Source organism: Phascolarctos cinereus, unplaced genomic scaffold (genome assembly GCF_003287225.1).
Source record: "Phascolarctos cinereus isolate Bilbo 61053 unplaced genomic scaffold, phaCin_HiC Scaffold_5;HRSCAF=322, whole genome shotgun sequence".
In the NCBI taxonomy this organism is placed as follows: Eukaryota; Metazoa; Chordata; class Mammalia; order Diprotodontia; family Phascolarctidae; genus Phascolarctos; species Phascolarctos cinereus.
This window is the reverse complement of record NW_027555958.1, coordinates 2,534,107-2,551,373: the sequence shown is the minus strand read 5'-3', so window position 1 is coordinate 2,551,373 and position 17,267 is coordinate 2,534,107. Positions and strand designations below refer to the sequence as shown.

General features: G+C 55.0%; 1 protein-coding gene across 1 annotated transcript in view; it reads right to left on the bottom strand.

Moving 5' to 3' along the window:
• Window positions 1-17,267, bottom strand: part of PCNT (pericentrin) — a 114,383-nt gene that overhangs the window by 17,216 nt on the left and 79,900 nt on the right. The window contains 11 exon segments of the mRNA XM_078154594.1: window positions 1,502-1,601; window positions 2,497-2,750; window positions 6,254-6,703; window positions 6,918-7,068; window positions 10,797-11,019; window positions 11,127-11,322; window positions 11,452-11,622; window positions 12,282-12,476; window positions 16,117-16,256; window positions 16,259-16,276; window positions 16,725-16,824. Coding sequence (XP_078010720.1) covers window positions 1,502-1,601; window positions 2,497-2,750; window positions 6,254-6,703; window positions 6,918-7,068; window positions 10,797-11,019; window positions 11,127-11,322; window positions 11,452-11,622; window positions 12,282-12,476; window positions 16,117-16,256; window positions 16,259-16,276; window positions 16,725-16,824 — 1,998 coding nt within the window.

Sequence of the window (17,267 nt, the reverse complement as noted above, 5' to 3'; positions counted from 1 at the left end):
TCTGGGCAAACGTCCAATATGTTAAACAGAGGCCTTTGTGACTTGGCCTATCGCATGCACAGAAGCTCTTCAGAATGCCCCCCAGAAACATTTTTCAAATTAAGTTAAAAAATTTTTGTGCAAAAAAATCCAGTAAAGCTAAGATTAAAAGGGAAGTAATGAACTGGGGGAGGGGGGGAGCAGCAGGGGGAAACTTTGCAGCAAGTTTTTCTACAGATTTCATTTTCAAGACATATAAGGAAATGATTCAAACTTGTAAGAAAAAGAGCCATTCGCCACTGCTAAATGGTCTCAGAAGAACACACAATTCTCAAGGAAGAAACCCAGGCTCTCTCTAGACACGTGAAAACATAGCCACTAATCAGACAAATGCAAATTAAAGAAATTCTGAGATTCTACTTCCTAACCCTGACTACGAGAGAATAAAAAACCAAAAGTGGTCAAATGTTGCTGGGATGGTGGGAAAACAGGTACAGCGACACACTGTTGATGGATTAGTGAATGACTCAACCATGACAGAAAGTAATTTGGAATTAAACACAAAAAGTTATTAACCAGTGAGGGCGCTCTGACCCAGTTATATGACTTCTATGCCTATACCCAAAAGCGATAAAAGAAGGCAGAAAAGATCCTTTCTACAAAAAAATTTTTTAAAACAAACCTTTTCCTGGTGTCAACAAACTAGAAACTAATGGATGAATAAATCTGGCACACCAATGTGAAGGAGGATCATTGTGCTGAAAGAGATGAGGGAGCAAGGTGATCTCAAAGAGGTATGGGCATGGAAAGACCTGTGTGAACCGATGCAGAGGGAAGTGAGCAGAGCTGGGAGGACCAGCACACGGAGCACCGACTGCACAAGAGAGAACACTGGGGGAGGGGGAGCTCTGCTCAGCACAAAGACCATCCATGAGGTGGGAGGGCAGCCAACCCCTAGGGCATTTGTTTGGTTCAACTATGCATACATCACAAGAAATTTGGTTCTTTTTTCCCTAATGGGATGGGAGGGAGAAAAAAGAGACTTCTGTTAATTTTTTAAAAGAAGAGGTGAGGGGGTGTTACACATGTGACATGTTGAACATACTTTCTTAAGAAGTTATTACATCAGTCTTAGTCTTACTGAACTGCGGGACTCTGTCACAAGAAGCGAGTGTAGTCTGCAAAGGTTTGAGAGAGAGAGAGAGAGAGAGAGGAACGACAGTCTGGCGCCTGACCAAAGGGATGGGACTATTCTGTTACAGAAGTGATCCTAAGTAACCTAAGGCAGCAACAAATGACAAAGTCATCCACAGAAAAACAACAGGTGACTGAAAAGCACCATTCTCCTGCAACTGCCTTTTGTTTCCAAAGCAGGACAAACGCAGGGTTGAGAGGAAGGAGCCTGAGGCCCCACGTCCTACGGATCTGCCACTGAATCAAAGGACAGCGGGCAAAGAAATGTCTCCCACGTCCCTCTGGGGGCCTCGCTCATGTTCAGTGAAGGACTGTGGCTCCGACTTACTTGAGGGAGGCCTGACGTTAATTCCGATTTCAATTCCTCCAGAGTGAGCAGCAAAGATGTCACAGCCTTTTCATCTGATGATGTCCAGTCATTGACTGTTCTGTTAAAAAGAGAAGAGGACGTTAAAAAATGTAGACTTGCAAGAGCCTACCTCCCTAGAAAGGGCCTTGAAGAATTCTGTGCCCCAGAGGGAAAGAGCCCAAACAGCTACGTGACAAAACGGTCCGATTCGGCCAGCACCGTGAGTGATTTGGCTGGATCATTTTTCGTTGTTATAAATAAGAGAGGCTGTTTTAGTGAGATGATGTATTTCCAGAAATGACTTGTGATGTGAAAACAAAAGGCAACAATAAACCTACTTGAAAACTCAAAAGAAAAATTATAAAACAGAGACGCTGGATTACAAAGGCTGACTGGGAACCAGCTGCCCAGTTAGCTGTCAAAAGTGACTGCTCATTGAGGAAGGCTCAAGGACTGGACTGTCATCTCTGTCGAGGCCTCTGCCTCACCCTAATATTCCTCTTAAACACTGAAAACGGTAATGACAACAGCCTGATAAATTCCAATGCCTTCCATTCATGGGTGGAGAAATCCCCAAACCCAGGGCATCAAGCAATTAGCTTTCAGAGTCCAATGACCAATAGCCATCCGGGTTCCAGTACCCCCAGCATAGTGAGGACATCGATCACAATCACGTCAACAACGTTAGCACCCATCCGAGCACATCCTGCAGGCTGCCTGGGCACACGAACTCAGGGAAAGAGAAGCTGACCTTCAGAGAAAGACAGACAATAGAACCCAGACCCATCACAACTGAGGAGGGGCCCAGGGAAACCTGTCACTCTGGGCAACTGGCCCATTCCCCTGGGTTTGAGGGAATGATCCCAAGGTAAGGGGGGAGGCGAGGGGGCCCTATTTTCTACCACCAGTAGCTTTAGGTTCCCCAGTTTTTCTGCCTCCTAAGGGATGTCGTTACCCAGTCACAAACGGCCTACCTGTTAACGGTCTGGTTCATGAAGCTGGTCAGAAGCCCAAGCACGTGCAGCAGCTGCTGCCGGATGTGCTCCAGCTGGTCGTGATGCCCCAGCAGCTTCTCCGCGGCAGGGGGAAGGGCTGCCCCACTTCCACACTCCTGCCAGGCTCTGGGCACAAAGCCCCTGTCCTTCTCGAGCTCGGTGATCGTCTGCTGCAGCTGCTGGATTTTGTGCTCGTCTCTCTGCCGCTGCAGCTCTAACTCCCGCTGCCAGCCCTCGAAGCACAAGATGAGAAGAAGGCGCCATGTTACACACACGCTCATCAAGAGCCCCAAGCCGCCCACCCTCTCAGCAGACCCCTAGCAGGGAGGGGGCCTGTGAGAACCAGCCAGGCTGGCGCCCATCTGAGACCCAGGAGCCGTCAGGGAGAGAGGGATTCCAGGAGGAAGGAGAGTGTTCCAGGGGCAGGTGGACAGCCTGGGCAAAGGCCTGGGGGCAGAAGACGGGAGGCCAAGACCCCAGACAGGCGGAAACAAGAGCTGTGCTGAGACAGACTGATGGAAAAGGCCGAAAAGCCTGATGGTGGAGAGACTCCCCTGGCGCCTCAGACTCAAAGTCCTGAGCAAGGGAAGGCTGTGGCAAGGCCTGGGCTTCATGAAGATGACTGGCTGCGCTGGGGCGGCAGGCTCTCAACACGACACCGAGGACCTGGCACAGTCCAGTCTCTTGTCGGTTGGCTGCCTGTTGAGAGCTCATATCCCCTGGCACAACCAGGCCCTGATATCCTTAGCAGTGACAGCCCTGTGCCCCAAATGCACGCACACAGCACAGTGCAGGAGTGCAGGAGGGCTTTCTGAAGTCAAACACTGATGCTATGAAGCGCCTGCACTCACCAATGGTCTGAGACTGGCTTGGGGTGCTCTGAGGATGTGGGTCTGCAGGACATTGGCGTATACTTTTCTTAGCCAGAATTTCTTAATGATTATTCCCTCAGCATGTACCAGGATGACTGAGTGTATGGTCCTCACCTGTCTCCCAACCTGATTACGACCCACAAAAACCCACAAAAAAGACCCTGTGTCCCTCTACCCTCGATGGTCACCGGGGTTTGCTGTTCGGCTTCCACACGTGTGCTCAGGATCCCGATGAAAGGGGCCACAGGCCCCACACTAACGTCTGGTTCCACCACTGGTGGGAAGAGACTGGGTAGAACGTGCTGGCCCAGACAGCTGCCCACTGAGCAGACATTTCAGTGCGGCAGTGGAAGGAAAAAGGTCCTAGCGAGAGCAACGTGACAGGGGGGCCTACGGACGCACCAATGGCTGGGCAGGAGAGGCAGCTCCTGGACGAGAAGACATCCTGTTCTGAACATGTGGAGGAGCCACTGGTTTGTGGTTTTCCCAAAGGAAGGAACTCCATATGGGCAAAGGTGTGTTTTTGGAGGATAAGTCTGGCACAGCAACAATAGTTAAAAGGGGAAAGAAACTGAAGATGGGGAGGAGCTGGAGGCAGGAAGGAGGCTGTGAAGTCCTGCCTGGTGGCCAGGATGCTCAGAGACCGGGGAGCCCTTAGGGGAGCACGAGGAGTCAAGGATGAACCCAAGTCTGGGGAATGAAAGCTACAACCTAGAGGAGCAGGCCCAGGGGAGAGATGGGTGCCTGGAGAAGCCTGCAAGGCCCCTGCCAGTCTAAACCTAGGCCCAATGATGCCATGGAGGCTTCTCTGAGCCAAAGAGGCAGAGGGAAGTCAAGAGAAGCAGGAGACAACTGAACACAGCACACAATGAGACTGGCCCCAAAGAGGAGAGAAGCACAGGTGGGGGCCATGGGTGCAGAACGCTGCACCCGCTGCTCTCAGTCTGTTCCTCAAAGTCACTAGACATTCAAGAACCTGCCCTAGCAGATGCTGCAGGAGCTACAGGGCAGAGAAGAGGATGCGCCCGAATGCAGATGGGAGGACCAGCCGCTGGGAGGGGCTAGGGGCCCGGCTCTTTGTCTGAGACACAGTATCTGCTGTTCTCCAAAGCCCTGGAGGGCTCTCGTGGACTCCAGCAGGGAAAAGACTCAAGCTTGGGCAAATCGAGCCTCCTAGGGAAAGGCCACAGGGTGTGGGCTAATACTTGAAACCAGGCCAAGTTCACGGAGGCACATCAGTGGCTGGCTGGGGAGCACAGAATCAGAAGTGGAAGGGACTCTCAGAAGCAGGCCAGCCCCACTCTCCAATTTTACAGATAAGCAGACTGAGGTCCAGAGAAGGGGGTGCTTTGTCCAAGGTCACACAGCTAATCCCATAAGTGACAGACAGGCAGGGTCCAAAGCCAGGCCCTTGGACCATTGCCCTTCCTGTCCTCTTCCCATCTAGTGCTCACAGCACTGTGCCACACTGCCTTGGGAAATCTCGCCACACCAGCAAGTCCTTAAGGCTGGCCACGAGTCCAAGTCAAAGACGACTGATGCTAATCAACAAGTCCCAACTGATTCCGCTGGTCAGGAAGCCCTTGCTCCCACTGCCCACCTCACCTCCTCTCAAACTGCTGGCAGGGCCTACATGATCTCGGCTTGACCCAGCCCCAGCTGACTGCAAGCAAGACTGTTCTTTTCCTCCAAACCTCTCACGTCTCCCACCCCCAGTGCTGGGCCCTCTCCTATCCCCTCCCCCACCATCTCCTCCTCCTGTTTGCCCCTTCTCATCTCGGCTGCCTCCCATCTTCCGTCTCCAACAGACTGTTCCTGTAAGCTAGGACCCTGGCCCATAATTCCTGGGCTTATTTAATGATTTCATGCCTCCAAAAGGTCCACAGGGCAGCAACCAAGGAGAATTCTATTCCCTCTCTAACCGGCTTGCCACCATCCTCATAAAAATCCCAACGAGAGCACCCCATCCCCCAGTCACCACCCTCCTGCTCTCCTCCCAGCTCCCATGGTCCTGAGCCACCAGCTGCACGCAGACAGCTCCTTCATGCAGACATCGGGCCCTGTCTCTTCTGAACATTCTCCAATCCAGCGCGTCAGAACTTGTTACTTTCTCCCCCAAACCCAGCCTTTTTTGGATTTTCCTCTACTTGTGAAGGACGGACATCCCCTCATCCTCTCCACCACCCTAAATTGCTAAAGCATCAGTCGCTCTCGTCATTTCTACGTCCACGTCATTGCTTCTCTCCAGAGACAGTGCCCAAGTTCATCGCTTCTCACTGGGTTTTCCCTCATCGGTCCCCCCAATCCCATCGTTCACCTTCTACCTCCTCAATAAATCCAGGGACTCCTGACAATCTACAGGCTCCAACAGAAACATCTCTGCCATTTCAGTCTCCTTCCTTTGCCCTGGCTGTGCCCCGTCCTTGGAATCTTCCTGATGTACCTCGGCCCCCCACCTAACTGTAGTGTGCACATGTACTGGAGTCACCTTCATCTCTAGGTGGGGTACCCCCGAGAGAACAAAAGCTTGGTGTTCCTCACCCCCCAGGCAGGGAGGTGGGGCGCAGAGGGCCCCGCAGGGGCCAGCTGCCAAGCCCCCTGGGGTTCTCAGGGCAGGAGAGCCTCACCAGCCTCTCCTTGTCTTTCTTGCCCTTCTTGCCCTTGTCTTCCTCTGCTTGCGCCTCACGCCTTTTCTCCTTCTCCCTCCTGGCCTCCTTGCCGGCCTCTTCCTTCAGCCTGGTCTGTAAGTGCTCTAGTTCTGCCTGCAGCCTGCCCTGCTTGGCCCTCTCCTTCTCCAGATACAACAGCAGCTCCTGCTTCTGCTTCTGGAGGGCGTCCACCGAGGCCTGCAGCAGCGCACTCACCTCTTTCTCCTTTTTCAGCTCCTCGCTGTGCATTTGTACCTCCAGCTCCAGCTGCTTCTGGCTAGCCACGCTCTGCTGGCGGGCATCCTCCAGCAGGGCCTGGAGCTGGGCGGCCCGCGCCTTTTCCTCCTTCAGCTTGCGCACAAAGGCGTGCTGCAGCTGTACCTCCTTCTGCGTGCACGCCTCGCCTGCGCGCTTGCTCAGCTGCTCTGTGACGAGGCGCTCGTGGTTCAGGGCCTCGCTGAGCTCTGCCGAACGGCCCCTCTCCACCTCCAGCGCCCTCTGGAGCTCGCATGCCTGGCTGCGCTCCTGGCACAGGAGCGCCTCACAGCGCGAGTACTCGATTTGAAGCTCCTTTTTCAGGTTGTCCTTCTCAGCCTGCTCATGCTGGAGGCTGACCGCAAGCTGCCCATTCTGGCTGCGCAACTTGTCCAGAGAAGCCTGCAGCTCCTGTGTGGGGAGAAGAAGGGCCACTGTTGCAGCCGGCCTCGCCTCGGCCTCCTCCCACAGTCAGTCTCGGGCACGGTCACACCCACCCACAAATGCCCCAGCCACCAACTGCCGCAAGCCTTCCCCCCCGCCCCGTCTGTCCCTGGATGTCCAGGGGCTGCGACTGGGAATGGGCGCCCCAGCTTCCCTCCAGGCCCCCCATGTGCACACCCACCTCGATGGTCCTGGACTTCAGCTCGTCCTTCTCCAGACTCTGCCGCTGCTCCTCTTCCACGAAGGCCTGCAGCTCCTTTGCCTTCTGCTTCTCGCCCTGCAGCACGTCCAGGGCTGCCTTCAGCTCTTGCTCTTTGCTTTCCAGCAGGGATCTGCGTGAAGAACAGGGACCACCATGTTTCATTTTAGGAAAAGGAGACCCAACGGCAGATGGTGCAAAGCTCCCTGTCTAACGGCCTGAGAACAAGCACCAGCCTTGGCCTGGGCACAGCCAGGCCGAGCCCCGGCAGAGCAGCCGCGGCCGCAGGCACTCAGCTCGCTCTGTTCCTTACGACTCCTCAGGACTGCCCCCATCCCTCACCTGTCTTTCCTTTCCCTCTTGTGCCCGTGGCTGCCCACGCTGCCTCCTTCCCTACCCACTGGCTCTGTCCGACACTCTGGGTGCTCTGGCGGTGCCAATTGTTCATTTATTTATTTGTTTATTTTTGGCTAGGCAATGGTGTTAAGTGACTTGCCCAGGGTCACACAGCTAGTAAGTGTTATGTGTCTGAGGTCCGATTTGAACTCAGGCCCTCCTGAATCCAGGGCCGGTGCCAAACTTAAAAACAAACCCAAAAGGGGCAGCTAGGTGGCACAGTGGATAGAACATCGGCCCTGACTGGCCCTGAAGTCAGGAGGACCTGAGTTCAAATCCGGCCTCAGACACATAACACTTCCTGCTGTGCGACTCTGGGCAGGTCACTTAACCCCAACTGCCTCACTAAAAAACAAAACAAAACAAAACCTAAACCCAGAGCTGGGTTAGAGAAGCCAACTCTCTCCTGGCTGCACAGCCTTTAGAAATGTCCCAGCTCTGCTGCCCCGTTTCTCCCGGATCTGGAACCCTCAGCTTAGCCCATCACCCTACTCTAGAATCCCTCTGCAGCTCCCACAAATCCTGCAATGCTCCAGGCCCTGACCTCACAATGTCTGTCACTGTTAACTCGCCTGGCTTGGCCTGCCTTTCCTCTTTTCCTATCTTTTCTGGCCTGGCCTGGCCTTTCCTTTGCTGTCTTATACTACAACCTGTCACTTCTGATTTCTCCTAATTCATAATCCTTTAAAGGCCTAAAGTGGGAAGATGTTGCCAAAGCCATCCGCTCCAAACTCTACCTGACTAGGAACTCCTTCCCAACACACCTGGCACGACAAGGCCATCAAGGAAGGCCCCTTTCAGACAGCTCCGCAAGCTTGAGTCTGCGACTCCTAGCCTTGATTCCTGGTTCTGCCTTCCTGGGCCACGCGGAACCAAGCTAATAATCCCATTTCCTCAGGATGACTCTTGAAGACAACTGTCATATCTCCAACTCGATCCCCTTCCTCCTTTGGACTGTCCCTAGTTCCTCCCATGGATCCTGAAGGGGAAGCCTCGAGGCCTCTCCACGCTTCTCCTTACCCTCCACTGGACCCAGCCTGTGGTTCTGCCTAAAAGACAGCGTCCAGGACTGAACACAAGCATCCTAGCTGGGGCTGACCCCAGCACAAGGCAGTGCGAGCCTCTCTGAAAACAGCCACAGATGCCAGTTTTTTATGGCGGCTGTAGCACACACATTGATTTTTATTCAGCTTAAAAAGCTATTCTAGGGGGCAGCTAGGTGGTGCAGTGGATGGAGCACTGGGCCTGGATTCAGGAGGACCTGAGTTCAAATCCAACCTCAGACACATAACACTAGCTGTGTGACCCTGGGCAAGTCACTTAATCCCGTTGTGAGACCAAAAAAAAAAAACTATTCTAAAGACTTCCAGATTCCATTCAATTCCTGTCTGCAGAGTCTGAAAAGATCATGATAACTTCTCTATCCCACCCTTCCTGGACAAGCTCCTCCAGGGCTGCTGAACATTTCCTAACTGCTAAATCACAGCGTCTAAAGAAAGCATCACAGATGGTGAGCTACAGCGGATGAAACAGGGGCCCCGACAAGCCCGAGGCCCTTCCTCAGCCCTTCTCCTCAGGAGCTCTCAGCAGCTGCTGCCTCTGCCAACCAGTCCGTGTCCTTCCTTCCCGCCCTGGGTGGTCTGTGTCAGCATCGGAGCCCCAGCCCACATGGAGGAGCGTGGTCCAGGCCCCATTCTGGGTAACGTCAGGGAATCTCACAGTTTTCATTTCCAAAACCTCCAGAGCCACCCTTCTCGCCCTCCTGCCTGCCCATTCCACATTACTAACTGTATGGCCTGTGGGCATCTCAAACCCAACATGTCCAAAACTCCTCCCACTGCGCCAACTTCCCTCCAGGAACCCGTCCCCTGCTGTGAGCACACCAGCACGGACAAAGGCCCCAAAGGCCGACTCTCTCTTGTTCTTAGTCAACATTAGGAGAAGGGGCTCTTGAGGCCTCTTTCTCGCTCTAGACCAATTATGTCCACCGTTCTATTCCATACATGGGGATTCGTTTGCCTGGACTCCTCACGGGCACCTTCAGTTAGTCCAGAGCCCACGGACCTTGAAGACAGTACATGCTAGCCTGCGTGTCCCTACATGCAGCTGGGTTTTCTCTTCCCCGGGCTAAATAGCTCTAGTGATTTCCATCCGGTGTTGAGGACATTCACCAGGTTCCATGCCCCCTGTCCAGCCCAAGCATCACTCAGCCCAAGGACCACTTTGTCCACAACACCCACCTGGCACAGTCTCATGTTCCGATTCTCCCCTTTCCCCAGAGTCGTGGACCCCACCACCCACCTCCGCGTTTGTCGCACCTGCGCCTGGTTCTCCTCACACCTCCCCACCTGATTTCCCTTTTCTCAGTCAACAAGCATTTATGAGCCGCAGCATAGAAAGCTCAGAGGGGAGAGGCTGGAAAGGTCCAGGACTGCCAATCCATGCCAGCCTGGGGCTGCGCGGTGCCTCAGGGGGATTGACTGGCTCTGCAGACAGAAGGCATCAGGATGGACAGGGCACAGGGAAGGCCTGCTCGCAAAGCGGGGTGGAGAAGGGGAGCTTTGGGGGCAGAATCCTGGGGCAGCCACCCCAGGCAGGGAGAAGGAGGGAAGACATCTCCACTCCCACTGCTCTGATGGTCTTCAGCTCACCATCAGGGCTCCTGCAGCTCCTTCCTTCACGCCACAGCCCACCCTCCCAAGTCACCTGTGCTCCTTGCCTGCCGCCCTCCCCAAAGGCCCCCTCACATGCCAAATCTAAGGCGCTTGGCATTCTGGGCTCCTGGTGATGTCATCCTCCCCTGGTTCTCCCACTCTCCAGTCCCCCCACCCCGTCTCCTTGGCTAATTTTCAGGCGTGCATCGTGCCACACCCACTAACTGGGGGTGTCCCTTCCATCTTTTCTGTCCCTCAGGGATCTCTCCTCAGCCTCGGGAGGGAGCTCCGTCAGACTGTGAGCTCCTCAAGGGCAGGGCCTTTCTTGGCCTGTCTTTTCATCCCAGCACTTGGTATGCAGAAGGTGCTTAATCAATGCTTATCCACTGACTACTACCTAATAGGTATAGTAAAGGATCATGCAGAGATGTGGAGCGAGACAACCATGTGGCCGCATGCTATTAGGCACAGGCATTAACAAGGTGATGGGAGGGAGTCCTCCAAGCCCATGACCTCAGCTGTTTGCACAGAGGCAAGAGGTCCCAGCCCGGGGCCATTGCGCTCCTGCTGCCCTCGGCCCTGTCCACACCAATCCGGGGCTCAGGCCTGTGCGCTGCTCTGGGCAACACACTTTCAGAGGGACGAGGATGAGCTGAAGGGGGTCCAGCTGAACGGGCCCACCTCGTGGGAAGCTCTGGAGACAAGAGCGGGGAGGCCCTCACAGCACCTGTCTTTAAGGACCCCGCAGTGCTGGCAGAAGCAGATCCCTCCAGGGCCCCTCCCCCAGCCACATGCCCACACATGCCTCTACCTCAGGTGGCCGGCCTCCTGCTGGGCATCTCTCAGGGACTGGGAAAGGGTCTCCTTCTCCTGCCTGCATCCTTCAAGTTCAGACTTGAGTCCTTGTGCTGTGTTCTGAGCCACCAGCAGAAGCTTCTGGCTTTCTGTCCCCTTCTCTTGTTCCTCAGCAAGAGTCTTCTGCAAGTCCCTCACTAGGCATTTCTCTTGCTCGACTTTATACTCCAGCAACTCAACTGGGGGGAAGGTAGGGAGCAGAGCAATAGGTCAAACCAGGCAGGTGCAGCGCCACCCACACCCACGTGGCGGGATACGTGGCCCCACCCACGTCCCACCCCCTCACTTTGCCTCCGGAACTGGTATTCCTGCTTGCTGCCATGGTCCTTGACGTTGGTGAGGGCCTCGTGGAGCTGCTGCAGCTTCTCCTGGCTCTGGAGATGGGTCATGCGGAGCTGGGCGTGCAAGGCCTGGATCTCGGCCAACAGGCCACTCCGGTCACTCAGATGCAGATTCTCTAAGGTTCTCTTCTGCAGTTCTCCCTGGGGAAAGAGCCAGGGCGGAATGAGTGCCACCGTGACACTGCCCGCAGGACCCAGGAAGAGTCTTGCCCGCCCGGCCCCCCACCCCAATCAGGAGAGGCCACGAGCCTGTCTGCCACCCGCCGTTACCTGCTCCTTGACGATGTCCTCCAGCTTTTCCAGCAGGGACCTTTCATCTCCCGACTCCAGATTGCATAGCTTGGACTGCAGCTCTATTTTGAGCACGTTCCGCTCCTTTTCCAGGACTTCTTGGATGGCGGGCAGAAATTCTCCCCAGTCAAAGCCCGTGTCCAAAGGCTCCTTCAACATGAAATAAAACCCGTAGTGTGGTAAGAAGGACAGCTTCCCCTCAAAACCCAGGCCTCCCAGGGGGGATGATCGCCAGGGCCTCCAAAGGGGCCTCCTGGGTGGACCACCACCCTGCCCCCCACCAGAGATGACCAGAGATAGCCCAGGACTTGCCCTACCAAAGGCCCCTGGGGCATGGGCACAGCTCTACTCTAAGGACCTCAGACAGGGCATGGAATGTCCCCCATTAGAAAAGAGTCTCTTGAGAGCAGGGATGGTCTCATGCGCACATGCACACGCACGCGCGCGCGCGCACACACACACACACACAGCACCCAAATTTACTTGTCTGGTTCTAAACCCCAAGAGAACAAAGCCAGGAGGCACCTTAAGGCTAGTCCAGAAAAGCAGCTTTTCTTACCACTTGGATACCGGCCCCACCTGCTCCTATCCCTCCTTACATATTCTGTGTTCATAACAAATGAACTCCCTTCCTCTGAAGTCATGCCTCAGGCCAATGGGGTGGTCATAGTACACGAGCACCATGAGGGCTCTGGTGCTGGGCAGAGGCAGACAGACACCATCCCCACAGCACCGGCCCCCCGGCCCCCCCTTCCTCCTCCCCTCCCCTCAGGGGATGTTTTCCCCAGCCCTGTCTGTCCCAGCCTGACCTTCTCTCCTCTGGAGGGCACTTTGGTGAGATGGTCTTTGAGGGCCTGCACAGCCTCCAGCAAGCCCTGCCTCTCCTTCTGAAAGCAATCCAGGGGCGTGTGCAGCGGCTCACTGCCCAGCTCCGGGCCAGAGGCTTCAGCTTTGGACAAGACCAAGATCTGTTGGCTCTCATCACACACCATCTTCAGCAGCGCCTAAGGGCCAAACAGAGGATGGCGCGTTAGCAGTGGACATGCACCCAACATGGCTTTCCTGAACCGTCAGGCAGTGGGGCTCTTCTGACCAGGGCACAGCAGCTCTGCTTCAGATGCGGCCAGGCTGCAGAGGATGGCACCGGCCCTGCCAGCTACTGGGGCACTGCTTCCCCCTCTTCTCTCTGACCCAGTGGCACCGGATGAACGCATTCCCTCCCTTCCCCACTCCTGCTAGGCCCCTCTGGAAAACGGCAGACCCTTGATCGACTGACCTAGGGCAGGAACAGAAGTGGAACGATTCTTGGCCAGCCAACATGCCCCATGTACGAGAGGACAAAGGGAGCTGCCAAGAAGACACGCCTCTGCTGCCACACTGCCTCACATGCTTACACGCCCCCACACCTGTGGCTGCATATACTCACAACATGCTTATGTGCCCCCACGCTTCCATGGCTAATCATATTCACACCTTTGCTGCGACACCCCCACTCCCCTGCACACTCACACACGCATCCCCTTCACACTCATACTCACACCCCAGCTGCTACACCCCTCCCCTTACACACATTCCTCTCTTCCCCCACAACCCCAGAAGTTGTCCCAGGTAGGTGGCAAGGCCAAGCCACCCCTCAACAGAGAATCATCTCTCCTCAGTCACCTTCTCCCCCACCCCCAGCACCCTCCAGCCCACCTCCCAGGCCCTTCTCCTGGTTCTGGACCATCTACCTCGAGCCCCTGTTCTGGGGCTGACACACACCCCTTTACTATTCTCATGTCCTCATTGCCTCCTACCAGATGAGGCCCCGCGGCCCCTTGCACCCACTGCCATGGCCAAACTGTCCTCCTAATGCCGCTCCTGCTCACTCGCTCTCAGGCCACTGCCCTCTCTGGGGGCTCCCAGGTATCAGGCCTCGAAAGCATAACCCACACCCACTCGTGCCCCTTGGGGCCCATCTGACACCTCGTCCTCACTCATGTGCAAAGCTCAGCCCTCTCTTCTCTCATGCCCTCTTCTTACTCTCTCCCCACTGCCATCCTCCTCATTCAGATCACTCCCAGGAAGGAGTTTGGGGAAACCGTCACCGGTTTCTTCCCGCCCCAATCTGCTGGGCTCTCCTGGCTGAGGCTCTGCCCCCTGATGTCTAGCTCCTCGGCACCCCCCTGTAGATCACCCCCTAGCCCTGGGAGTCCTGCCAGCACTGTCCTCCTCCCCCTATCCTTGTCGATTTCAGTGGATTGTGGCATCACTACTGAGAGGAGGCAGGTCAGACTCATTGTGGCCCACCACCACCCTTGCCACCTCTGCCCACTGGCTTGCTTCATGGCCTCTCCCAAACCCATCCCCACTGCATTCTGATGACCTTGCTTTGGTCCCCCCCCTGCCCCTCCTGCACCAAAGTCTTTCCAAACTCATCTGCCTGCCTTCAAAGGGTCCTTCCAAAAGCTTCCTGACTGAGGGGATGCCAGGCACCCAGTGTCTGTCTGAAGCAGCCGGGCCTGTGGTCAGGAAGACCCGAGTTCAAATCCAGCCTTGGACACTGCCTGGCTGCGTGACCCTGGACGAGTAACAAGTAACCTCTGCCTGCTTCTGCTTCCTCCACTGTAAAGTGGGCACAACAAGAGCACCAGCCTCCCAGGCCGTCGCCAGGATCAGATGAGGCGTGTTTGCTGGAAAGAGCTCAGCCCAGTGCCCGGCACACAGTCGACACTCTCTAAACGCTTCTTCCCTTTCTCCTCCCTTTCTCTTGTCTCCGAGATGAAATGTAAATTCCAGGCCACTCCAAGTTATCTCCGCATTCCCCGACACCGGGCTTCTGCCTAAGCCATCCCTTGGGGGCCATGCCACCTGCCTGCCTGCAAGTGTTCTGCAGGTTCCGCCAAGGCATCCTGGCACACTCCCTCTTCCTGACTTCCCATCACGCCTCCCCATTACAGCCCACGATACGTCCCGGGGGGCCCAGGCCTGGGCTCTCGCCTCACAGTCAGCCACCCTGTGCCAGGAGGATTTCTGTGAACACGGAGATCCCCACCCTATACCAGGTGCCTCGGACCTTCTTGGACATTATGAAAGACTAAGGGACTTGCCTGGGGTCACATGGCCTGGAGGTGTCAGGGTAGAGATCTGAACTGAGGTCCTCCTTCCACTAGGCGGGGCTGCCTCAACTACTAGCATTCTCATGATGATTACCACTGCTTAAAATACTACTCATAACTAATACTGCTAGAGCACAACCCTGCATCCATGGTCTCCTCAGCCCTTTGCCCACTACAGGCATGACAGATAATGTCATTCCCATCTGGCCGATGAGGACGCCAAGACGCAGAGAGGCAAAGGACTTGCCCTGGGTCACAGGGAGGAAGGCTCAGGAGCAGGACAGGCTGCCGGGTATTCCTGCGCCCAAGCCTGCATTTCTCTCCACGCCCCCTTGCCAAGGGTAAAGAAGACTGTGTGTTCAAGGCTGGAAACAAGCAGAGCCAAAGAGCCACATGTGGTAGACAGACACCATGCCTGCTGCTGGACCTGCCGGGGCCCTCGGGGCCCATGCCAAGGGAGCAGTCGGGCCAAGCACCCCTAGTAGGGCAGCACCGGGCAAGAAACCCAAGGCACTGGCTCTCTGGGCACTGGAGAAGTGTGGCAGGTATCTGTCTGACATGAAAGGATGCTCCACTGCTCCCAGTAAACGGCAAAGCAAAAAAGCTCCTTTCCACTTCCATCTTTGGAACGCACTTATCCAGCCCACGCCTTGAACAAATGCATGTCATTCAGGTGGGTTTGGGACCGCAGCGAGGCAAAGCCATTCAGGCCCCGTGAGGCAGGGGGGAGGCCCGTATTACACAGTTCTACCTCGGACCACACTATGCAATAAAGACTCCCCAGATGGCTTCACAAATGAGGAGGTCCTCCGACCCCAAACCCTGTTCTGAAGGGGGTCAGCTGGCTGAGGTCCCAGAGGCAGCAAGCCCTGCAGACCAGAAGCTTCAGAGAGAGGTCAGGGACTCAGTCATCCATTCAATGAGACCTCAATTGGGTCACACCCAGGGGAAACCTCTGCCTGGTCTAAGTATCAGGAGGAGAGATGGGCGGGCACCTTTTTTTCCATCCTGGTCTGGGATATTTGCTATATCTTTTATGCCACATAACCTGAATCACATTCCAAAGCCTCCTGGCCTCTTTGCACCCAGAGGCAAAGCTGAATAGGCAGCCAGGTGCCTCTGGGTCTGGGCCTATCACTGCTGATGTCATGATGCCTGGCACTGCCCTGTCCACCAGTGACAAGAGCTGATGGGCACCAAGGGCACAGCCAATGCCACCCTCCCTTGTTCCTGCTCCTCTCAGAGACACTAATGCTCCCCTCGGCTCAGCAGCTGGCACACCCAAGGAGGCAGATGGACACCATGGCCCCTGACTGCTGGCCTCCAGGGCGGGCCTCCCCCAACTCGTTGCTTTCCCAGATTTGCTCAGGGTGTTTTTGTGTGGGAGGAAGCTTGGCTACTCTGGAAAGACACCAGATATGGAACCCAACACTAGGCCCTTTGACATTAATCGAGGACTGTGCCAGGTGTTGTAACGACCCTTGGTGATGGTGCCCATGACAGCTTTGGGCAGGACTCACATACCCAAGCCCCTCAGGATGATTACCTTCATCTGTCTGGAATGCATTTCTAACTTATCGTTCATTGGTCTGAAAGGCCTCTGAACCACTCCAGATTTCTGCAGACAAGCCACAAGGTGGGTATGTGGAGGTCTTGATCTTTCTGAATCTTGCTTTAGTCTGTCGGAAAATCTGAAAGATCACTACCTAAAAGAGAACAAAAACAGAAGGTCAGAGCGGTCACAAGTGACCTCTCAGGCCAGCCCGTGCAGGCCTATTCCTAAGAAGCTGGTGAACAGGAGGGGGCCCTTCGGTCTGCGTCTCCACAGCCAAGAGAAGGGCAGCGCTCTGGGGTCAAGGAGGAGGCTCCCAAGGCACACTGGCACAAAAGATGCACCAATCACACATTCTAGTCAAGGGTGGGAAGGAGACGTTTATTGTTTGAACAGAGTCATTCGTGGATCGAACGACCATTAAAGATAATTTGGGACATCTATGAGTCCTTCTTGGCCAGATAGGGGCTGCGCTGCCTGACCCTACCTCCGTCACCACCATTGGGAATGTGGGCCCCCCCACCTCCCAGGAGCACCCCAGCTTAGAGCCCTTCTCAGGGGAAAGGCTGGCAGGAGGAGGCCCGGGGGCAGCACCAACTCACTGACATCATGTCCATCGCTGTCCGCACCTAAGCCGCCTACTTTGGACTGCAGGTCTTCTTGAGAATCCGTTGCTGTTAGAATGAAGTCTTCATCTTTGTCCTATTCAAAACAGGTGGATTTCTAGCTACCCTAGTCACACCCCACACTTATAAATGCCCACTACCCTGGGAGAGGTATTAAGTTCCCAATCTCAATCAGAAAACCAAAGGCACTTATTTTGAAAAAACAGATGAATACCTACCTGACAGTTAGTTATTAGCCATTCAGTCATTGCTAAGTGGAACTTAAGATTTGTTATTGTTTTTAAAATACTGCTCAAAAAACCATAAACCCAGAGTTAGCTTGAAAAGACAAAACCATCTGCACTGGACGTGAGTGCACATACTGAATCGACTCCCCAGCCTCAATCCCAGATGGGCTCTCAGGCCTCACTTAGACCGAGGGTGAACCCTCCAGTCCATGAGAGAAGAAAGTCAGCTCATTTCCCTGCGTCCACAACACTAGAGTGGTGAATGTCCTTCAAGTCCTCTGCACTGCTCTCA